Source organism: Lepus europaeus, chromosome 4 (genome assembly GCF_033115175.1).
Source record: "Lepus europaeus isolate LE1 chromosome 4, mLepTim1.pri, whole genome shotgun sequence".
Classification (NCBI taxonomy): domain Eukaryota; kingdom Metazoa; phylum Chordata; class Mammalia; order Lagomorpha; family Leporidae; genus Lepus; species Lepus europaeus.
Window position 1 is genome coordinate 27,341,289 of NC_084830.1, and position 25,051 is coordinate 27,366,339.

At 38.7% G+C, this 25,051-nt stretch overlaps 1 protein-coding gene across 7 annotated transcripts in view; it reads left to right on the forward strand.

Annotated features, from left to right (window-relative positions):
• The window catches only part of TRPS1 (transcriptional repressor GATA binding 1), a 273,674-nt gene that overhangs the window by 73,391 nt on the left and 175,232 nt on the right, over nt 1-25,051 (forward strand). For all 7 annotated transcript variants that reach the window (XM_062188087.1, XM_062188083.1, XM_062188084.1 and 4 more), the window contains one exon: nt 10,419-11,022. In XM_062188087.1, the coding sequence (XP_062044071.1) occupies nt 10,419-11,022 (604 nt within the window). The remainder of the gene's footprint in view (nt 1-10,418; nt 11,023-25,051) is intronic.

Below are 25,051 nucleotides of genomic sequence, written 5' to 3' on the forward strand. Positions count from 1 at the left end.
CCTCAGGCGGAGGATTAGCCTATTGAGCCGCAGCACCGGTGTCTCAGAGAAAAAGAATTTTGAGAATGAAGGATAGACAGTCAGTATTTGAGGAGAAAATGAAAAGGAATTTTCTAGAGCTGATGAGAGGCACAAATATGTAGATCCAAAGAAGCATAGTATACATTAGGCAGGATCTGCATAAATGAATTCACTCATAGATACATCATGGCCAAAAGTAAGCTGTCATGGCAGAGGGGACTTTTAGAGTCACTGGAGATAGAGAACGAACCACCTTCTTAGAAAAGACAACTAGGTTGACAGACTTTTTATTAACAATGGAATGTGGAATGGGATGGAATACTCAAAATTTTGGGGGTAAATCTAGTATTGTCTGCTCACAAAATCTATCTTCCAAGAGTAAAAGAAAAACAAAGTCATTTTCAGACAAGTAAAGACCAAGGTAACATGTAGATGTATTTACACATACAAAGCCCACTCACTTATATTGTTAGAAAAGAATACACTAGGATATTGGATGTTGCTCTTACGTAAGTTTTAATGGAAAATGACCAGAATTAAAATGTTCTAAGGCCCTTGAGTTGTCAGGCGTTAGTGAATCAGGACTTTGTTATGCATACTTGGGAAAATGGAAGGCTAACCAATGGAAGTATAGGAAAATGTGTACATAATTTCCAAAGCTATTGAGGGGAAAAATGAATTAGTAAAATAAAGAACATTCAAAAATTAGTCTCATTTTTGAAAACTGTGAAAATAAGTGAGAAAAGTTGGACAAACACAAGATCAGTCCAGATATCAGAAATCTTAGTGAATATATATCAATTAAACTTTCTACTTAAATAATATCATTAGACTGTATCAACAAAGGAAGTTCAAATACGTGCTCTTGACAGAATAGAGACCTAAAACATAAGTCTGTGGATCATTTGAAAAGAGTAGATTGAGTTATGTCAGCAAATATGCACTGAAGGAAAATTGATGTACCCTCACTAACTTCATTCAAGTTAGACTTTAAGAAAACATACGAGGGTGAGAATCATTACATAACCTCGTTATTATAGGAGGTTTCGTTCTTTAAGGCGGTACAACAGTTCTGATAGAACATAAATGTAAGTGAATATAGATAGGTAAGGCAAAAATCGAGAGAACTATAGGGAAAATATAACAAACTGTAATCACCGAGGCAAATTTAAGAAACTCCTCTTATCAAAGGTTAAGCAGAAAACATATAAATTTTTAAATTTGATAGACGTAAACTCAGTAAATGCAATTCATTAAAAATTGTAAATTCCTTCCCTAGCCATTAGAGAATACACGTGGTTTTCAAGAAAATATAGACTAGTTATAAAAATGAGCACTCCTCATACTAAAAGGAAATCTGATTTCAGATTTTCAGTATCTTACAGAAGATATCTTTGATTCAATGTGATTGTTAGATTACACTAACAAAAAGGTAATGATGAAGTGTACACAAAACAAATGCTATCCAAATAATAACAAAAAATGAAATCACTTTATTAATCCAGGAAAACATAGACTTTAAGACAAAACACATTATACTAAGGCCAGAAAAAGTTAGTACATAGAATTTGTGGCAGTATCATACGTGTATTCCCAATGATCACATAAGTTCATTATTCAGAAGAAAATCTTTTACTGGGGCTAGCATTGTGGCATAATGGGTTAAGCTGCCAGACTCCCAAATGAGTGCTGGTTTGAATCCTGGCTGTTGTATTTTCCATCCAGTTTCTTGCTAATGTGCCTGGGAAAGCAGGAAAAACGAAGCCCCTGTACCCATGTGGCAACCCTGATGGAGTTCCAGGCTTCTGGTTTCTGTGTTATGGCCATTTGGGAAGTGAACCAGCAGATGGAAGATTCTCCCCGACTCTTCCTCTCTCTTTATAACTCTTTCAAATAAATCTTAAAAAAAAAAACCAAAAAACCAAAAACCTCTTTGCATGGGTGTACTGGGAAACTTATGCAAAAGTGCTCCTGTTCACATATTTTGAAAGAGTAAAACAACCAGAAAAAAATTCAAAAATGAAAATAGCAAAAATCCTAACTATTTTTCCACAAGAGATTAATTAAATGATTTTTATAGATTTTCATACAGTGGAATATTACTCAGTAGTGATTCAAATGAATGACAATTAACTTTATTAATTAAAAACAAAGATTTTGCAACTAGAAATTTAAGTCCAGGGACTGGTGCCGTGGCTCACTTGGTTGATCCAATGCCTGCGGCGCTGGCGTCCCATGTGGGCCCCAGGTTCTGGTCCCGGTTGCTCCTCTTCTAGTCCAGCTCTCTGCTGTGGCCCTGGAAGGCAGTGGAGGATGGCCCAGGTGCTTGGGCCCCTGCACCCGCATGGGAGACCAGGAGGGAGCATCTGGTTCCTGGCTTTAGATCGGTGCAGCGCCGGCCGTGGCAGCCATTTGGAGAGGAACCAATGGAGGGAAGACCTTTCTGTCTCTCTCACTGTCTATAACTCTACCTGTCAAGTAAAAAAAAAAGAAATTTAAGTTCAAAAACATTGCAAGAAAGCTATATATATGTATATAATCACATATATGATATATAGATGTATTCCTTTAACATAAATATTATATTTTTCATCTTATATGTAATCTCTCTCTACATATATAAAATATAGTTTTCTAATAGCTAATTATATATTTAGATAAAATCATATTCTGTGATTTATGATTATGTTCCAGTTTTTGTGTGTGAACTTAGATATAATTTATGTATATGTGTATGTGTATATAAAAATATAGATATATAGAGTATGTGCACCCTCAACTCATGTTAAAATTTTAAACAATGAAGCATCAGTTCTCATCCATGTACATGCTTAGCAAATAGCTGAATGAATGAATGAATGAGTGCCCAATATCCATCATTACTAAAGAATTGCTTAAATAATATTATTATTTACTTGGAAATATTGTAATGCTCTTTGTTAGTCAGAATGAAGAGAAAATGCACACATTCTTGGTGGAGTGTGAGATGACAACCCTCTGTCCTTAAGAGATTTATGAATGCATCTTTAAATTTTTAAACAGTGGTTGTACCTTTTAGACTTCAAGTATGTAAACGCAGACTGAAGGAATTAACGTTAAATGTAGTAGGTGGTCAAATTAAGAGAGCTACTGCTCAATCTCTGTCTTAAAGGAGCTCTGTCAAAGAGCTTGGACTGCATGTTCTGCTAATTCTGAATAGATTTTTAGGATAAGCACTTAATTATCAGCACATCTGAAAATGCCAAGAACACAGTGCATTAGTACTGAGTTTCTAAAAGGATGAGGGCCATGAGGGTTGCATTTAGATTTGTGTATGTTCTGTGTCATGTTTTTTTAAACAACACCTAATAAATCAGTTGCCTGTGTATCTCGAAGCAGACATCATATTTCAATTTGAAAATTCCTACTATGAGATAAAAAGCTACCAAGAATATTATAGTACACCAACAAAATAAATCCTGGTGCCATTACCTTTATTTGTAGATAATTGATTAGGAACTTCATTACTAATGGCCTCGTGTAAAAACAGTTATCAAGTCTTGGAACAGATACATTTTAGCCATGATTTTAATTTCATATTGGTTTGTATCAGTTATTTCCATGTCTTTTTTGCTTTCAGTTTTATGGGGAGACTCATCTTTCTATTTTGAACAGTTTTTAGGGCATGTCTCTGTTTTGAAAGTAAATTGTAAGTTGGAATATTTCAGATATGACATTAGTTGTATTTTCTTCTACCACTGAAGTTGAAAACACTTCTTTCTTCCTAAGCCATTTTCTCCAAATGAGTAAATACTAAATAGATTATTTCAGCATAAACATGCAGGAAAAGTATATTGAGCAGGATTTGCTTCATTCACTATATTTTTTTTTCTTCCCTAGATTGTAGACTCCTCTTCTCTTATCCAGGGTTAAAAATTATATTCCCCACAACTAAAGAACTGATTTGATTATCTATCTATATATCAATTTTTGTCTTTCCCCGAGATATCCGCTTCTCTTTTTCTTTGAATGTTATTTATTTTATATGCAAAGAACTGGATAGTAGAAATTGATTAGTAGATACTATTTTCTTTCTTCTTTCTTTTTTTGACAGGCAGAGTTAGACAGTGAGAAAGAGAGAGAGAGAGAAAGAAAGGTCTTCCTTCCGTTTGTTCACCCCCCAAATGGCCACTATGGCTGCTGCGCCAATCCGAAGCCAGGAGCCAGGTGTTTCCTCCTGGTCTCCCATGCGGGTGCAGGGCCCAAGCACTTGGGCCATCCTCTACTGCCTTCCCGGGCCACAGCAGAGAGCTGGACTGGAAGAGGAGCAACCGGGACAGAATCCAGCACCCCAACCGGGACTAGAACCCAGGGTGCTGGCGCTGCAGGTGGAGGATTAGCCTAGTGAGCCGTGGGGCCGGCCAGTATAAATTATTTTCTTGAAATATTACCATTAGGATAAAGGACCACTGTGAATTGAATTATGGAAGGATTCCAAATAAGTGCTATTTTATGGCACATGAAAATTCTAAAAAAGTAGGATAAGGAATGCAGCTTCTCTGCTCACAGAAATTCTCAATAACTTTTATTAAGTATAGTTTGGTCTTATGTAGGCAGCTCGATTTCATGTACCTGGAGAGGAAGGATGATTTAACTACTTAATCAAAGTTTCTTTGATTTATCTCTCCATTGCCCTGTATTGTATGAGGCATATGGAGCTTCTATTTAAGTATGTCCCAAATAATGCACGAGGCATGCACTAAGATTCACATATTATCTGAAATTCATATTTAACTGAGTCTTTTCTTTTATCTGGTATCCTTACACTAATGACAGCTACAAAATAATGGTATTTCTCCCCCGCCCTCAGGTGACATGATAAGAATGTTTGCTATCCAGTTGACAAGAGGTACAGAATTTAAATTAATGCCAAGCACTTATTTGTTGCATCTTTTAAATTAGTTTGGCTCAATGTAGCCAGACGTGCTAGAAGTTTTTAAATAATAAAGGGTTTATTTAGAGTCCTCTCAAAATACACACTTTTCACAGTAGCTGTGTACCACTTAGTATTCCTGTGCCATTTTATGGGGCTGTTTATTAAATCGAGTGTCCCGAATACCTGCAGAGCTGTGATTGTTGCTTATTAAGCAGGTACTCATTGTCCATGTCTGGCTGTTCAGTGGTGAGAGGAGTCCAGAGACTGTGGGCTTTGGTCTTGATCTTAGGAGAATTATGATGTAACTGTAAGGTAAGACAGACACTAGATTTTAAAAAAGGCAATGTGTAAAAGAAATCTAAGCAGTAGCTGAAGTTTTAGAGTAACCATGCTTTGTACTTGGATTGAGATATTTTGGGAGTGTTTAAATTTGAGGGGATGGTTAAGGTCTTCAGCAATGGAGGAAATACTTGCTGAATGTTTTTGAGGCCTTCATGTTAATGCTGACAAAGTGCAGTCAGTAGGTTAGAGGAGAGCCTCCACCATGGTAGTTTCACAATGACTGAACTTTTATTCTTGAGAAGCCCTTCTACGGCTCCTTTTACTCTTTGGAGGCAGAATGGCATTTTGGTAAAGTTCTTGTCAGTTACTGAGGGAAGGATGCATATCAGAAAACATTCTCAAGTGTTTAGGAGCCATCTAGAACAAGCTAGTAATGTCACATTAACTAACAAAATATGTGAAACCATAACTGTGGGCACCAGCAAGAAGACTCTGTCTTGCCCTCAATCGTGTTTTTATGTGATTGACCTCTTGCATCACTTCTTCAGCTTCAAGATGGGGATGAGAATGCAGATTTTGTGTGATCATCGTGGTTAATTCATATAAATGGCTTAGCCTGAAAGAATATTAAGAGAGAATCCCCAAACAATGAAATAGAAAAAGCGAATTGGTTTGGGATTACTTTGACAATTTCATATTTGTAGTTATAATTTGTCAAGCTGATAATGTAGACTCTCAGAAGTGGGTGATATTTGTATGTGCTAAAGAGGGAAATGATGTTGCCTGTCATAAAAAATTCATTTGAGAAGGTTCTGTAAAGTGCTGGTATATATAATACTGATAGCTCATTGCAAGCTAACACATACCAATGTTGAAGTTATTTCTGGTCATGGCTGAATTATTCTTTCTACTCAAGGCGTGATCTAAGGAGGAACAACATCAACATTATCTGGTTCTTATAAGAAATGCAGAATATCAGCTCTCATGACAGACTTTTGAATTCAGAATAAGAATTTTAACAAGACCCCCAGGTGACTCCTCCGTGTGTTTAGTTTGAGAAGCACTATTCTTCGTGTTAATATACTTTATAAAGAAGTTTATATGGCTCCACACATTGAAAGTAATGTTGTCTGCCATTTATTTAGAACTGATATTTGTAAGGAGCAAGGAGTTCTCCAAGCAGACTGCCTTTTCTGCCTCACCTAGTGGCGTCTGATGGCTCAAACGATCGGGCGGTTAGCAGTTTACCCCTTAACTGTCCAATTTCAGCCTTTTCATTAATAGTAGTCCTATCTAGAATCTTGAAATTCTGATTGACAAAGATAATAATGGCTTTACCTGTGTTTCATTAAAATCTAGGGAGGTAGGAGGAGGTTTCTTGGGAGCTTATTCATTGTTTAGAATCATGACATATCTAGTATTGTGGTTTAAAGATAGATGCAGGTTCCTGCGTTGCTGTCACTTGAGGACCTTGTTAAAAATTTAGCATCTTGGGTGATGCCCAGAACATTCTGATTCAGAAAGACAAGGAGGCTTTGGAATCTATATTGCTAAGAAACTCCTCACATTGCAATGCTGCACAACCTGTTTTGCAAACCATTGCTGTTATGGGGAATCTCACTTATTTTTGCATGAAGTTAAAAATTTAGGCCACAGAGGAAAGAAAAACAGAGAAAAGACCTGGAATTTATAAGTACTGTCTTCTTGATGTGATGTAAATCAGATGGACAAGGTGCTATTTTCCATTTCGCCTTCTGTAAAGTGGGGCCTTAGACTTCAGTAGAATATGAGATCACATAGGTGTTTGGGCTTTGAATTCTCAAAAACTTTTTAAAAAAGGTGATTGAATTGAAGTTGTTTTCACAACCCCCTTTTAATATCCTTCCTGTTAAATTGTGTTTTCCTTTTCAATGTGAAACTGAGTTCTTGCTGAAAACTTACCTCTGCAATTTCTGTCTCCTTTTTGCTTGATACTCACCTCCCTGTTTTCTGTATTTCGATGATTTTCCAACACGTACGTTATAGATGCGTTTGCCTGGGAGCATGGGATCAAGAGCTTCTCTGTGGGGCAGATCTGAGCAGCTCTTGCTGAGACCTGTCAGGAGTCAGGGAGTTGTCCACCAGAACAGTAACTTCAAGTTAGAAAGCCTAGACATTCCAGATACCTGTCTTAGGGGGTGATGCTTTGTTCTGAACTAATTTCTCGATAAGAATGGAGGATTTAGTACACTTTGGAAGAAGTATGAGTAATGGGTAAAGGTTGGATACATTCCTCTTTACTTGGTGAAGGGAAGTGGCTCAAGACGACTTCTAGATTGCAGAATGAGTTTACGTAGAAGTTACCTAATCATAACTACTTAGACATGTTACTAGATATTTTCAAAACTGCTTTTACTAAATGCACTCAGGAGACACCCCCCCACCTCCCTAGGCTTTATAATAAAACACATGTAATGCTGTTATTGTTTTTGTCCCTCAGTTTCTTAAGAGTCTGGATCTGACCACTGTCAGGGAGAAGACAGTAGAGCTCGACAACTAAGCAGTAAACTGCTCCACTGCTTGGTTTGTCAGCTCGTTGGATACCATGAGGTGAAACGGTGAAGGCATGCAATGTATTCTGTTTGCAGTAGCCTCAAGAACAGAATCTTCTAGAAAATAGCTTGGTTTTAAGAATGATATTTGTCATGATTGACGCCCACGGGGGAATGGAAAAGAATGATACAAAAAATTTAAATGTTGATACCAAGAGTTTGAACCCTTTTGCCGAAAGAGCAGGTTTCTATGGAACAGAGGGACTTTGTTTAATTTTAGAATTTGTACAGGTTAACTATTTATTTACATACCTACTATTAGTGTTATTTACTTGCTATTCACAAAAACCATTTTCAAAATACATTATTGCTTTCATTTTGCAGATGAAGAAACTGAGTTAGATGCAGTAATTTGAGGAGACACATACATTTTTAAATACAGAGACGATCTGGAAACTCATACAGTCTGCCTTGAGACTATACTCTTATATGGGCTAAATTGTGTCTCCAGAAGGGGGCTGATGTCTGGCCTTTATAAATAATTTTCCCATGTGTTGTTCTAGAGTTCTGTATTTCTCCTCTTCTGTGTTGATACTTCCTGTTTCTCATTGCCCTAATATTTACAGTCTTTATTTCTTGAACTAGTATGGCCATGACTCTTGGGAGTTTTGCATGAGAGCCACCAGTTTTAGAGGAGACATGGCAATAGTGTTAATTTGTTCCCCTTGGATATTCCAAGCAGCGATCTCATATGAGGAGGACCTACAAACAAACAAAGGATTGAGGGTGCCAAAGAGGGCAATGAGTTCATTAGGCTTGTCTGAAGGTGAAAGTTCATCAAAACTTGCTAATGTGTGTCCTGAAATTGGTTTGTTGTTTTGAATTTACATGACTCAATAGATTATGTAGAGTATCTTTATTAGGGTTTTTCCTGAGTTATGCTTTAATGTTAACTACTATGATAAATGTGTTTTTGTCTTTTTTGGAACTATTTTGGATTCCTGGCTTCTAGTATTTGGGTCTTGTCTACTGTCCTTGGCACCCTCAGTCCTGCCTTTGAAGTTTCTGCTCTTGACATTGGTGGCAAGATTCCTACTCTTGTTCATAGACATGCCTGCCTTAGGGATTAAACTACTTACTTTGAGAAAATTAGTTTGAATATTGTATTTTTTGGCCAGTCAACAAATTGCTTATCATTTATATCTTAAATAATGAAGAAAAATAAAAGATGGAAAGCAATCTATGAAAAGTTAAACTAAATATCCAAGGTATTCATTAAAAGTATTCTGTACAAATATTTGTTGTGATTTCTGTTGCTTTTGAATTTTGCTTCTGTAACATAGAAACATCTTTTGGAATTTGAACTATCAGACATGTCTCCTCAGGGAAAGAAGTTAATACCGAAACTATCACAGATCTAATGTCATTAAAACATGGGTTTGACCATGATCCACCCCTGCTCATGGCTTCCCTTAACCTTCGAAGATATCCACTCTACTTCCAAATGGCCCACATAATTTGAATGACCCTTCTAGCTTGTTGATTGACATTCTTCCTCTTTAGCCACAGTGGTCTCTCTTCAATATCTCAGACTTGCCAGAATGTACTTCCTTCTCCCTGCTTCCTCCTCCAACACACATAACTCCTTTACATCCTCTGATTTCATGTATCTCCCTCAGAAAGTTCTTCCTGACTGCCCTCAGAGCCCTCCTTACCCCCATGACCATCTGTGAATTTTCTTCTTAGTACATGGAGCACTTTTATACATTCATTCATAGTGTTATGAGTAGCTTGCCATTCCTGACTAGACTGTACTCACCAGGTGGGCAAGGTCTGTGTATCTTTCAGTTACCGATATGTACCAGGTATCTGGCAAAGTTAATATTTTGACAGTGTGTTCTCCTGGCTTCACATGTACAGTACCATGCACTCACACCTTGTGAATGACCATATCCATACAGCAGCTGTCTTGATGTTTGATATTCAACAGATATTCAGTTTGTTCAATGTCTATAAGTACTTATAGATACAGGATTTATTTAGAAAACCATTGGGTTTTTAATACATGTTCTTTTCTAGATTTTGTAGATTAGTCATCTTTTACTGATTAAACAGACTTAAACCTGATGATACAAAATAACATTGTGATTAATTTGATAGTTTATTTTAATATATGGAAAAGCTGTACAAAGCACTTCAGCATTAGAAATGTAACTGTATTAATAGCAAAGAAAACCCTCAATTTGGTTTAGATAAACTGAAAGTGAAAAGTGCCTTGGTGGAATCAGGTGTAAAAACATGAATAACAAATGAACTAATACAGAATTGATAATGAGCCATCAACATAAAATGAAATGGAGCAGATCATCCAATGATAATGCCAACCAGTTTGAGTGCTGATCAGCTGGAGTGCGTGCACACAAGCAGGTATCTGTATGTGTGTGTGTGTTCCTACTACTGTAACAAAAGGAACTTTATATTCTTACATAGAATGGAAAATGTCAGTTAATTATATTCCAACTTCTGGGTGTTAAGAATATTATATTTCATTCTACCTATACTACATTGCATGAGATAAAATTCAGGTGCTTAAAGACTAATTAAGAACAGCAACAAAAGACAACTCTTCCAAGCACTGGATTTCCAATGCCTGTTTTCTTCTTCTCCAGGAGAGCACACAGCTGCTACAAATGCCGTCAGTGCAGCTTCACAGCTGCGGATACTCAGTCACTACTGGAGCACTTCAACACTGTTCACTGCCAGGAACAGGACATCACTACAGCCAATGGCGAAGAGGATGGGCATGTCGTATCCACCATCAAGGAGGAGCCCAAAATTGACCTCAAGGTCTACAGTCTGCTAAACCCAGACTCTAAAATGGGAGAGCCAGTTTCTGAGAGTATAGTGAAGAGGGAGAAACTGGATGAAAAGGAAGGGCTCAAAGAAAAAGTTTGGACTGAGAGTTCAAGTGATGACCTCCGCAGTGTGACTTGGAGAGGGGCAGACATCCTGCGAGGCAGTCCGTCATACACGCAAGCAAGCCTGGGGCTTCTGACGCCCGTGTCTGGCACCCAAGAGCAGACAAAGACTCTGAGGGATAGCCCCAATGTGGAAGCTGCCCATCTGGCGCGACCTATTTATGGCTTGGCTGTGGAGACCAAGGGATTCCTGCAGGGGGTGCCAGCTGGCGGAGAGAAGTCGGGGGCCCTCACCCAGCAGTATCCTGCAACCGGAGAAAACAAGTCCAAGGATGAATCCCAGTCCCTGTTACGGGTAGGAAGGTTTAATTTTTAAATCATTCCTTTACTTTGAAGGGAAATGCGGGGAAGACACAGTTCTCTATGGGTGGTGCTATGTATTATGAAGGGAATTACTGATGTGCATCAGTGCAGGGACTTAACGCTGAGAAGGCCACCGTGACAGAAAGGTGCTGCTGCGTGCTGTCCGTGTGCTGTCCGTGTGCTGGAGTCAGTGGTGGGTAGACACTTGTTTGTCTTTCCTCTTCGCTCAGGTTTAGTGTTGGTTAATCATTCCTGGTGATTATGCAAAACAACAAAGCTGCAGTTGGAGAAGGGGGGTGTAGAATCCCAGAACAATGCACATCTGTCACACTGAAATAACTCAATGACTTTTAAATTTTAAGGTGGTGTGACACAGTATATGCTTAATAAGGAAGTTAACAGAATTAAATCACTGAGAATGTAAAGTCTTGGGTGAGAGGTTAATACAGAAACGCAGTGTTCTTTTTTAAACCCACACACAGTATGATTATGTATTAATGACAATGCTTGTTGTTTAGTTGCCAAGAGAGGGGGGGAAATGAGAAAAACCTAAACGTGCATGGTATGAAGAGCATCAGATAATATGGTGCATTTTATAGCATCAGAATCCTTGAAAGAGAGAGAGACACACATAGTCCCGTGTGGAAACAGCTCAGTAGACCCATCATTGTCAAGAAATATTCTAGCCTTTGAAGATTCACGAACACACAATAAGTGATGTTAGCTTTTTGCCCAAGGCATTACCGCATTTGACATTTCACCTTATCACTGATCAAATTTTGAGATTTCTGTGTGAATTTGGAGCTCTGTTTGCACACAGAAGGTCCATCAGAAAGTAACTAACCTTTACCAAAGACGCAGCTAGGAAAAGGAGTTCAGACAGCCTGGTGCTTTGACCTCTGGGCCAGAGACCACCAAGGCCTCTACCAGAAAAATTACTGTTGCTAAGGTTTGCTTGGCTGCACTGCCCTCATTTCCTGCAGATCCTCTGAAGCCTATCTGTGCTTCTCAGGTATTCTCCAGCGGAGCTGAGAGATACCCCTTACAGGTGCACAGTTAATTACAAAAGCTGTTACCATTCCCGTCTGTGGTCGTGCCCTGCAGCTAAGAGAAGGGCTGGAATACAGAAGAGGGGGTGCCCCACACACTGAGAAACAAAGACTCCTTCCTGCAGGGAGGATGCAAGCTTATTATAAGCGAGTTTGGAAAGAAGAGAAATTGTCCCTGTGTCCTTCAAGAGGGACACAACCCAAGGAGCGTGCTTCACATAAATAGAGAGGGAGCTGCCTTTTGTCACTGCACACGCTCCCACTTCCTTCGCATGCCAGTGCTCCTCCAGCCTCAAGCCTCTGGTCCTAAGGCAGGATAGGAACTGTCCTAGGAATTGTTCCCGTCGTGTTACGGATTGAGAGTGCGCAGCACCTGGGTGCCCCCATCTGCATCCCTGTTGTCCTCCTGCCTGCTTTTTCTGTTTCAAGTTCTTTTCACCCACGACCTCTTCATTTGATACCAGAGCGTTTTACTGTTCTGCCACCTTTTGTATGCTCTATGAGTTTAGAAGGATAAATAATTGATAAGGCAGGTAGACTAAAAAATCTGAGAGATGCAATTAATGTTTTTGGAGCAGATTGGGGATGACTATTTTTTTTTAATTGTTTTTCTTGATTCCTGCACTTCCTCAATTTCCCGACTTCAAGTTTCTATTGCACCGTTTCAACTGCGTTTTCGGTTTCTCCACATCAGTTGTGCCGAAGTGGGAAATCTTTAGCAACAGACTGTTTAGCCATGTTCTACAGTCAACAGCCAAATACCCAACCCTGTGATTTGTGATCATTAAAGGTTGTTATCTATAAAACTTTAGAGAACTATGAAAATTAAATTATATAATAAATATAGGCTTATTGAAATCATACACATAGATATGCACATACAGGGATACAGACATATTCTAAAAAGAGCCTTGAGTCACTTTTCTGTGATTTTAGGCAAATTTGAATTTTTTTAAGTGCACATTTTATATGGAAGGAAATCACCAATTTTATTGGGCATTTAGAATACGAAGGGTATCCCTTTTATTTTGCTGTGCAATATTGAGTTTATCATTCAATTTGCAAATTCTTTGTGTGTACATATCTTAGGTGATAAGCTTTTTAAGACAGCTAAGAGAACTAAGAAGTAGAGCTGATGCTAATTGTAAATTTGACAAGGATTTTACTTAAATTGTGGATATTGGTATTCTTAAGTTATTGTAACAAATGCACACTTCTCAATACAAAACCCAGTTGTCATATTTGTTAAAGACAAAAGCAAGGTACTTTAATTTTGTAATTCTAAAGGTCTGCTTATTTGAGAGAATATCCTATAATAATGTATAAATATGTGGTAGAAATATACAAATACAGCATACATGGCTTGAATGAAAATAGGTTTTTCTATGTGAATATATAACTGGAGAATGGAATATTCCTATTTGAGTTTAGATGATAGAATGAAACTTGAAGTTGACTATCTTGCTGTATGACATGTTTATTTATTAATTGTAAACCATTTAAGAAATTGTAAATATCAGCTTTTTTTTTTAAATATCAGCTTTTAAAAGTGGGTTTTTTATTAGTGCACTTAACATGGCATTCATAGAGCAAGTATTCTAATAAATACAATTATACAGGGACTGTTGCTGTGGCGTAGTAGGTTAAGCCTCTGCCTGTGTGCCGGCATCCCTTATGGGTGCCAGTTGGTGTCCTGGCTGCTCCTCTTCAAATCCAGGTCTCTGCTTATAACCTGCGAAAGCAGTGGAGGATGACTCAATGGCTTCAGCATCTGCACCCATGTGGGAGACCTAGAAGAAGCTCCTGGCTCCTGGCTTTGGATCAGCCTAGCTCCAGCCATTGCAACCATTTGGGGAATGAAACAGCACTTGGAAGACCTTTCTCTCTCTTTCCCTCTCTGTCTCACAAATCAATAAATAATTTAAAAAATACATCTATAGATAGAAGTCTGATACTAAGAGTAAAAACTTGACAGTCATTGTTAAATACTATACAAAATGGTATCAAGAATTAAGTATGGAAAATTCATCCAACAAAAATATTAATTTAAAATTGCTCAAAGCTATGATGATAAATAATAGAAACATTTTCTGGAGTAGGCAGAATATCGTAAGCAGATATTATATTGTTGCTTCCAGAATATTAGGCTTTTAGATACATTTTTTTACTGGTTTTAGAAATGAAGTATGCCTCAAAGTAAGGAAAGAAGTGAAAGAATCACAAGAACTAAAATTTCAACAAGTTCTCTTCATTAGAATTGGTAATTCTCTCTTCTCTCCATCTCTTTCTTTCTCACTTATTTATCTGAAAGGCAAAGCAACATGAGGAAGGTAGGGTTGGTAGGAGAGAAAGGCAGAGAGAGAGAGAGAGAGAGAAAGGCAGAGAGAGAGAGAGAGAAAGAAAAGAAAAAAGAAAAGAAAGGGCCGGCGCCGTGGCTCAGTAGGCTAATCCTCTGCCTTGTGGCGCCGGCACACCGGGTTCTAGTCCCGGTCGGGGCACCGGATCCTGTCCCGGTTGCCCCTCTTCCAGGCCAGCTCTCTGCTGTGGCCAGGGAGTGCAGTGGAGGATGGCCCAAGTGCTTGGGCCCTGCACCCCATGGGAGACCAGGATAAGCACCTGGCTCCTGCCATCGGAACAGCGCGGTGCGCCGGCCGCAGCGCGCCTACCACGGCGGCCATTGGAGGGTGAACCAACGGCAAAAGGAAGACCTTTCTCTCTGTCTCCCTCTACTGTCCACTCTGCCTGTCAAAAATTAAAAAAAAAAAAAAAAGAAAAGAGAAAGATCTTTCATCTTGCATCACCTGCTGGTTTATTCTCTAGACGGCTACAATAATCAGGTCTGGGCCAGAGTTACATCCTGGTCTCTCACAGAAGTGCCAGTTGCCCAGGATTTTGGGCCATCTTCCACTGCCTCTCCAGGCACATTAGCAAGAAGCTGGATCAGAAGCAGAGAAGAGGGGCCAGTGCCGTGGCTCACTTGGCTAATCCTCTGCCTGTGGCGCCGGAATACCATATGGGCGCCGGGTTCTAGTCTCAGCAGCTCTTCTTCCAGTCCAGCTCTCTGCTGTGGCCCGGGAGTGCAGTGGAGGATGGCTCAAGTGCTTGGGCCCTGCACCCGCAAGGGAGACCAGGAAGAAGCACCTGGCTCCTGGCTTCGGATCGGCGCAGCGCACCGGCTGTAGCTGCCATTTGGGGGGTGAACCAACGGAGGGAAGACCTTTCTCTCTGTTTCTCTCTCTCACTAACTCTATCTGTCAAAGGATAAAAAATCAGATTAAAAAAAAAGAAAAAGAAGCAGAGAAGGCAGAGCTCCAGCGACAATCAGATATTGGACGCAGGTGTCTTAAGCAGCAACTTAACCTACTATGTCACATCCCTCTCCCGATTTTTGTCTCTGCTTGGATCAGTTTTTTGTTTTTTTTTTTTTCCATTTTTGGCTTTTAGTTTTTTTTTTATTCATATCTAAATGTTTATATATATTTTCATGAAATGAATGTCTTCATATTTCCCCCTTGCTGTTAGTATTAAGTTGATCTTGTTAGAAGCATTTTTTTTTAAATACTTATTTAATTTAAAAGGTAGAGGTACAGACAGACAGAAAGATCTCCCATGATCTCCCATGTGTGGGTTCACTCAAATATTTGCAACATCCCAGGATGAAGCCTGGAGCTGCAGACTCAATCCAGGTCTCCAATGTAGGTAGCAGGGACCTGTTTGAACCATCACTGCTTCCTCCTTGGGCAGGAACCTGGGGTCAGAAACCCAGCCAGGAGTCAAATGCAGACATTGCAGTATGGGCGGTGAGCATTCCTAGCAGTATCTTAACCTTTACACCAAATGACCGCCCCTGTTGTAGTAAGTTTTGTCTCACTCATAGGCCACCTGACTTGACCATGGTGCTTTTTTTTTAAGCTTTATTTTATGTATCTGAGAGTTAGAATTACAGAGACAGGGAGAAACAAGAGAAGTTTTCCATCTGCTGGTTCACTCCCCAAAAGGCTGCAACAGCCAGAGTGAGGCTGATCTGAAGCCCCAAGCCAGGAGCGTCTTCTGGGTTTCCCACATGAGTACCAGGGCCCACGTACTTGGGCATCTTCTAGGGCATCCCCAGGCCATCAGCAGAGAGTTGGATCAGAAGAGGAGCAGCCAGGACATGAACCAGCACCCACATAGGATGCCATCGCTACAGGTGGAGGCTTAACCTACTACACCACAGCGCTGGACCAACCGTGGTGCTTCAAGTAACAAAAGGGCACAGAAGTATGAGCTTTATTTTAGAAATTTCTCTATGAAAATCAGAGCTTTTTTTTGCAATTAACTATGTTGTATTTCTATAAAATCATTGTTGTTTACTTTTATGAATAGGAAGAAACATTAAAGCTTTTAGAATTTTTGGTAAAAATACTCTAAGCTTATATGAAAACTTAAATTTGTACTCTTTTTTTTTTTTTTAAAGATTTTATGTATTTATTTGAGAGGAAGAGCTGCAGACAGAGGGAGAGACAGGGAGAGACAGAAAGGTCTTCCACCTGCTGGTACACTCCCCCCCTCCCCCCCATATGGCTGCAACAGCCAGAACTGAGCCAATTTGAAGCCAGAAGCCATGGAGCTTCTTCTGGGTCTCCCATACAGGTGAAGGGGTCCAAACACTTGGACCATCTTCTACTGCTTTCCAAGGCCATAGGTAGAGACCTGGATCAGAAGAGGAGCAACCAGGACATGAACCAGCGCCCATATGGGATGCCAGTTCTACAGGCAGAGGCTTAACCGACTACGCCACAGCGCCAGCCCCTAATCTGTACTCTTTTAAGGCTTGTACAATAGTTGTTACAGAACATGAATGGGTTCCTAAAAATGGTCGCTGAACTTTAATATTTTGAAAACCCAGTGTTTTTATTAAAGTTTGGCTCTGTCAAGAGATTAACATATTTAATAGTCTGTGGTAAAAGTCAAAACGTTTTAATCTATTCTAGCATCAATATATTGATATTTTTTCTCATTTTAAACCAAATAGTATACAGTAGTCAGGATTCGTGTGCAGTTGTATCACCTTTTCAATCAATTTCTTCTGTATGTATATTTATACAATGGCACTAATTTATTTATTTAAATAAAATCTTAGGCAGATGTAACCATATTAGTCATTATTTCCTGGATAAAAAATTCTGGATTTTATTCTCATAATGGAATATTTAAGTTGGACCTTTGTCTTTTATCTAATGACTGTTTTAAAAGGGACAATATAATCATCAATTTTCACAAAGGGTTTGCCAGTATCAAATGGGTTTTTCATTCTGTTCATAAAGCACAGAAGTATAATTAGGTTTATTGGGTCTATCTGTAGCTGGAAGTTAATGGCAAATGAACATTTAAGTAAACTCCTCTGCTTCATTTGTGGAAATAGAATGGTCAGATAACTCGGGCTGAAACACTGTCATTATTAGATCACTTGGTGTGCATACACCTAGGGAACCGATAAATCTCTCTGAGATCGGTTCTGGTTTTCAGTGTAAATTTATTTAAGGAGTTAGCAGGGTTACCATTGACAGTTTGCAACACAGTTTCAGAGATGTTCAGCCATGGTCCTGTGGGAATTGAGTTCCAAGTTGAGCCACTGACTGTCAATGGGAGGTCTCCCAGGATCTCTATTCTTGGGTCTCTCAGAGAGGCTCATGCTGCCTGCAGTCCTCAAAGGGTGTTGTGCAGCCTTGTTAATTACTGTTTGTCAGCCCGTTGGAGATCCTCAGATGCAGAGGGCTAGATAAGGGAAAGTAGTCTGATCATTTGTGCATTTCGTAAATGTGATACCAGGACACTACAAAACAGATGTTATTTCTGCCTTTCTTTAGCAGCGTTCAATTTATAGTTTAAAGATTGTTGATACCGGCGAGTCTATTGAGATGCAAAAATGTTCTTTTGGGGACAGTCCATTGGCAGCCAAACAGACATTCAAACAAGCAACAATGCTGAATGCCTTTACAACCACTGACAGAAGACTGCAGGAACTTTTTGTGACTAAAGATGATCTCAAGTGAAAAGTGATATTTATTGTTTGGCTATATATTTAACTAAAATAGGAGCAGAATTTCAGTTGTTATATGAGTAGTATTGTCTTAACCTAAGTTTATGTACATAACCATTTTCCTGACCTCAGCTGCACTTTTTCACACGTGCTATGCCAAACACCAAGGAGAACCCATGATATCAGAAAAAATGGACCAGTACTTACCCCTGTAATCGCTGCCTGTGACACAGTGATTCTTAGGCCATGCTGATCAAGTTTTTCATAAGGTAGCAATTATTATTTTATTTGCCTGAGAAACAAACTATTAAAATCTATTTATAATGTCCAGAGATTACCACTCTTTGTAGTTCTCTGTGATTCTTCTGTAGACTCTTTTTCTGATGTTGTTTCAGGGAAAGAATGATTTAAACTCAAAATATACTTTAATTTTTATCTATGCTTTGAGTTAGTTATGTGTAATAATGAACTGTGACTGTTTTAATTATTTTATTCGAATAAAATTTAGGTAGCTTTTGTTCTTTATTGTACATTGATAGACCATTTTTGACAGTCGAAAACAACCATAGCTGATTGGACACACATTGCTTTGACTAATGAGATTTTCTAGTAATATAATTTCATTTTTTATCAAATCAGCTCTATTGGCCCAAGTGTTTTTTAAAAGCCCTTAAAGAAAGACTGTTTTATAACCTAGGCTCTTTGTGAGGTCTGGCCTAGTTCTGCAGGTCCAGGTTTCTGAGACAGAGGAAGCAGATTTATCTTAGTGTATTGGGCTGTAGGTTTGTAGTGACTGAAATGGTAGCCTTGGCACAGTATCTGGTAATTATTTCCTGTGTAACTATCTTTTGCTTGGCTTCTTCTATTGTCACAGAGCATGAGTCAGGAGATAACAGGCCCCCTACAAAGGAACCCATTGTTGAACATTTTTAGATGTTGGAAGGGAAGAGTATACAGAAGATAACCCAAGTTTTGGGAGCACAGGTGCAGAATAATTCAAAAGTTTGTCAGCTGTAAGATCCGTAGTCTTGTTGAGAATCTCGTATTTTCTGGCAGAGCCCAGTCAAATAAATGAAGTTAACAGATGCGCTGATTACCTATAATACCATGATATTTTTTATCTTGGATTTTTGTGGATTTTGATACTTGTTCCAACCAAAAACTTAAATATTGTCACCATTGTCATATTATTTCATTGTCCATTCCCTTAGACTCTGTTTGAGACCTCCATTAGGTATTTAGGCAAGGTCATTGATTACTAGACTGAGCTACCAGTTAAGAAAGTTTGGCAGTGGGAGATGGTTTATAATGCAGCAGGTTAAGCTGTAGCTTGGGATGTCTGCATTCCACATCAGAGTACCTGGGATCAAGTCCTACCTCCACTGCTGATCACTCTAGCTTCCTGCTAATACTATCCCATGAGAAGCAGCAAATGATGGCACAGGCACTTGGTTCCCCGCCCACCCATGTAGGAGACCTAGATGGAATTCCTGTTTCCTGGCTTTGGCCTCACTCGACCTGGTTATTGTGGGCATTTGGGAAGTGAGTCAGATGGAAGATATCTCTCTGCATTTGTCTCCTGTCTTCCACATAAATATAAATAAATAAATTTAAAATATTTTTTTAAAAGTTTGGTAAACTGGAGACTACTGCTTTTAGTTGTGTAGTTAAGAAAGAGGCTGAATGCATCAGTGAAATTTGAAGAATTTCTTTTGTAAGAGTAAAGTCATTTATACATGTTTGTAATTAACTGTAATTTACAAATAAAATAAAGCCTGGAATATGACTACAGGTTTGGGAAAATCCATAGTACTTTATCTCATGGTGTGTTTTGTTTATAATGTTGTCAGTAGATAGGAGTGAGGAAAAGGAATCTTGGTTTACTTTTTTTTTTTTTCCTGACAGGATATTTGTGTTGAATTGAGTGCTTGTCATTGTTATTCATACCACAATGATAAAATACCTCTCAAATGTCACAAATGTCATTTTACATGTTAACTTGCCTCTTTAAAAAGGTAGTATCTCAATTTTTAAGATTTTATTTGGACATGTTAGTTAAGAAAGGGATAAACCATTTCATATCAAGGAAATTTGACCTGCCTGTAATCCCATGATCAGTCAGAAAATGCTAAGAATTTATGGATGTATTTATAAAGGCAAAATATACTTGGTAATTTTGCTAACACTTTAAAAAATGACATAGTGACTGTGTGTCAAACTTTGAGATTATGAAAACAAATGGAAATATTTTTAAAATAGATTTTGGTAAAAACAATATTTTGTGTGGAAAAAGTGTTAGTGTCTGTAGTATTACATTTACTTTAAACTTTCATATTCAGCACTTATGCTAAACTATGAAAAATATTATTAGTAGGCAAAACACCCATAAAATAATCTCTTCTCAGGGATTTAACTTTTTGAGTTTAGGTTGCTAAGAAATATATTGGATAGCACAAGAATACCTCATAGGTATGTAATTTGAATTCGCAATAAGAAAGACAAAAACCTGGTGAAATACTTTAAAATAGTTGCACAAAAAAGCAATCAGCAACAAAATATTTGGTAAAAATAGATTGGCATTTATAATTTATTGCCAAGTGTTTTAGCATTTCAAATCCTAGTATTAAAAGTTTACTGCATTTCCATGAATTTGTTACCGGATTAACTCCTTTCATCCCCACCCAAACTCTTGGAAGTCAAAACTGTTATTATCCCTTTTATTTTGATGAGAAAACTGAGGCAGAGATTAAGTAATTTGCCCAAGGTCATAGTGTAATAGTGATAGAGAGGAAGTGGGAGCTCTTGTGATCTGGCTCCATAGTCCCTGCTCATCACCACTTCAGCCTCCTTTGGTGTGATGTGCTAAGCTTGTGGATACCTCTCAACAACTTCAGAATTAATTGGTTTCATCTAAACACACATTATTATGTATGTTTGTACCAAACAGAAAAAATAACATTTTGAAATTCTACAAGTGAGGCCAGCGTCGTGGCTCACGTGGCTATTCCTCTGCCTATGGCGCCGACACCCCGGGTTCTAGTCCCAGTTGGGGTGCTGGTTCTGTCCCGGTTGCTACTCTTCCAGTCCAGCTCTCTGCTGTGGCCCTGGAAGGCAGTGGAGGATGGCCCAAGTGCTTGGGCCTTGCACCGGCAAGGCACCTGGCTCCTGGCTTTGGATCAGCACAGCCATTTGGGGGGTGAACCAACGGAGGGAAGACCTTTCTCTCTCTCTTTCTCTCTCTCTCTCTCTCTTTCTCACTGTCTAACTCTGCTTGTCAAAAAAAAAAAAAAATTCTGCAAGTGATAACATGCCTATTGAAAAAGTAGTGGTCAATGCAAAATTCTGTAAGAACAGTGAAAACTGCCATATACAATATACTTCAAGTCACACCACACATGTTTTGTAGATGTTTAAATGTGTATGTATTCTATTCAAGTACAGAATCACCTGCTTCAGCGTTTCAGTTGTGTTTTTACATTTACCAGTACATAGTGAATGTCCTCATCAGTTCCACAGCCTTTGCTTTGTTACCTCATCATGCCGAATAGCTGTATCGTAATATGCTTAGCACATCCCCTCTTGAACATTTTGGCTACTTCCAGTTTTTACTTGTAAAGAACACTTTGATGAACCTACCTGTGCATATTTTTAAGTTGCTTTTGTTGTTTCTTTGGAACATTTTCTTATAGTATTATTTCAGTTATTTAATGAGAAAGTACATGACTGAAAATAAATGGTAATATCCAAGTCAGTGTTGTGGAGGATTAATTTTGAAGAATGAATCAGCTTGTAAAAATGCATGGGAAATGATATTCTACAAATATTTAAGGATTAACTTTAAACTTTAAATTGACTTGCTTAATGTTGATGCACAGAACTAACAAAATCAAACAATAATTATCAAGAACTGTTTCTTCTCATGGTTATAAACTGAGTGCCATCTATGCCCAATAGCTAGGTATATAGTTTAGTATGTTTACTTTATATTGCATGTGCAACGTAGTTTATTTTTTAGAGAAATTTGTTTTCAAGCTGGTTTCATTTTTTAAGCAGAGCTTAAAAGTAGTCTACTCATACAGGCTGGCCATTTCTGTGAGTGATTTTATTGTTACCCCCTCGCAGATTCTCAACCTGGTTTAAGTTTTGGTATGGAGTGGGCTTTGGGGTTAAATGAGAGAAAAGAACTTTTTTTTTTCTTTAGAAGATAGCATTGAATAATTATTTCCATTTGTTGATAAACATTGAAAGCTCTTTTTCTTAAGATTTGGAAATGTCAGAATATTTATTATTTCTTAATAAAGTATTAGAAGGAGAAAGGCAAGAATACTTTCTCAGTTAACATTGCATTTTTACTTGTTTTTTTGCTAAAAATGCAGAGTCTCAGGTCATTACATTTTTAATTCATTTGAAAGAACAGAAAAAAAAAAGAGTTTTCATCCACCGGTTCATTGTTCAAATGTCCACAACAGCCAGGGCTGGGCTGGAGCCAGAGCCAGGAGCCATCCAATCCAGCTTTCCCATGAGGATGGCAGGAACCCAAGTACTTGAGCCATCACTGCTACCTCCCAGAATCTGTGTTGGCAGGAAGCTGGAGTCAGATGCTTGAGCTGGGAATCAAAGCCAGGCATTCTGGCGTGGGACATGAGTGTCTTAACCACGAAGCTAAATGCCAGCTCCTGAGGCCATTCTTAATAACACATGTATGAAAATATATGCAATATCATTTATTTATGCTTGAGCCAGGCAAGTTAAGTGAGACTTCTATATAGAAACCTAAAAATCTACAAATGCTACATTTCAGAGAGTTGCTCACTTTTCTTGAGTCATTATTTGCTTTCAAAAAAAATAAACACTTCAGGTTGAGACTTTTAAAAATGAATGAAAAATTTCTTATTTACTTACAACTTTTTAGAAATATACCTGTTTTGCAAAAGCACGGTGTAAATGAAGACAGTGCTCACTGTATTATAGGAGATAACACCTACTTGACTTATCTAATTCTTAGTGTCAGAAATTTACAACTGAAAGTTTCTTTCTTTCTTTTTTTTTTTTTTTTTTACTTATTTTACAGGTAGGGTTAGACAGTGAGAGAGAGAGAGACAGAGAGAAAGGTCTTCCTTCTGTTGGTTCACCCCCAAAATGGCCGCTACAGCCAGTGCTGCCCCGATCCGAAGCCAGGAGCCAGGTGCTTCCTCCTGGTCTCCCATGCAGGGGCAGGGCCCAAGGACTTGGGCCATCCTCCACTGCACTCCCGGGCCACAGCAGAGAGTGGGAGTGGAAGAGGAGCAACCAGGACTAGAACCCGGCGCCCATATGGGATGCAGGTGCCGCAGGTGGAGGATTAGCCAAGTGGGCCACGGCGCCAGCCCCAACCGAAAAGTTTCTTGATAAATTCAGGAAAATCCATCTCTTTGCTTGAGTTATATGATGAAAGCAAAGAAAATTGGAAGTTTGTGAAGTGTGAATTGTTTGGCTTGTAGGCAGTCTACGTTCTGCAAATTAATTATCCAGTTAACATGATTCTAATAACTTTTTGCTGTTCTTATTTTATTTTATTTTATTTGAAAGGCAGATAGAGACAAGAGAAGTAGCTCGAAACTGTTGTTTCACTCTCCAAACGCTCACCAAAACCAGGCTGAGCCAGGCGGGAGCTGGGAGCCAGGAACTGAATGTAGCTTCAACATGTGGTGACAGGAGCCCAGTTACCTGATGCCTCTCAAGGTGCACATGAATGGGGAGGCTGGAGTGGGGAGTGGAGCCAGATCTGAGGCCCAGTCACCTCCTTGTACGGTGCAGGCCTCCCCAGTGGCAGTTTAACCACTGTGCCAAATGTGACTACAGGATGATTTTTATCAGAGATCTTCTCAAACTTACATGTAATTTAAATTTTTCTGAGCCCTCCAAAGTATATCCTGATTATTCTTTAATAGTCTGCCCAGCCCTTTTGGGGATGCAGTTGGCTTGGAGGTAGGTGTGCTTCATAGTAACTTTGCCTGTGGGTCAACCACAACTGGAGTTAGATCTGATGAAGTTAGAGCTCATGTTTTCTTTTCACTCTTCCCTGTGATGTAGTGGAAAGTGAACAGGATCGGAGGAAAGAAGGTTTCATGCTCTAGATTCACTCTGTGACTAACTGCTCTGTGACCTTGGCTGAGTCACCATGGCCTATTCACTGCTTCCTGCTTTGGAAAATGATAGAGATTGAAAAATGCAGTTGTTCATATCTCATTAAAATTGCAAATTCTGAGGCCCAGCAAATTTCCTGTAAGACCTTAAACATTCAGATCTGTGAATCGAGACCTGAGGCAACTTTAAGATGAAAACCTTCTGTTTTAGATGTAATGGTGCTGGAATCCCAAAAGATAGTATCTATTTGAAGTTCTTAAATATGATTTTCATCGAAGGGCTCAAAATCCACAAGTTATAAACAACTGTCACCCATACTTCCTGAAATCTTCAAAAATTATATTCTATGAGCCTATTTTATACAGCAGTGGTTATTCTTTGAAAATAACTTTGTTGCAATGAATCTAATTATTGGAGGATGGTTTTGAGTGAAGATAAAGGGAAGTATGCACAATGAGAAATAAAATTCTGGTGAGAATGTGACGGGCTTAAAGTCTATTTCCTCAGTTTCTTGGCATTGAGCAATGATGCCTGTTTTGTTCACAGTCAGATGCTGAAATCAGAATTTTGGATGCAGAAACTAATTTTAGTAGGTGGGGTGCAAATTTCTTATGAGTCCATGAATAGACTCTAATCCCAGCTGTTTCATTACAATTATAAAAATAAAATTGGCTGTGAATCATTCAAACTCTGTTTAATGGATGTGAATAATTCAGTTTCATCCCACTGAAATCTTAAACCTATAAACCTATCTTAGTTCTTTATGTTCCTTCAGAGTTACTATCTCATTATTCATATATTAATTATTTGAAGTACGGGTGGTC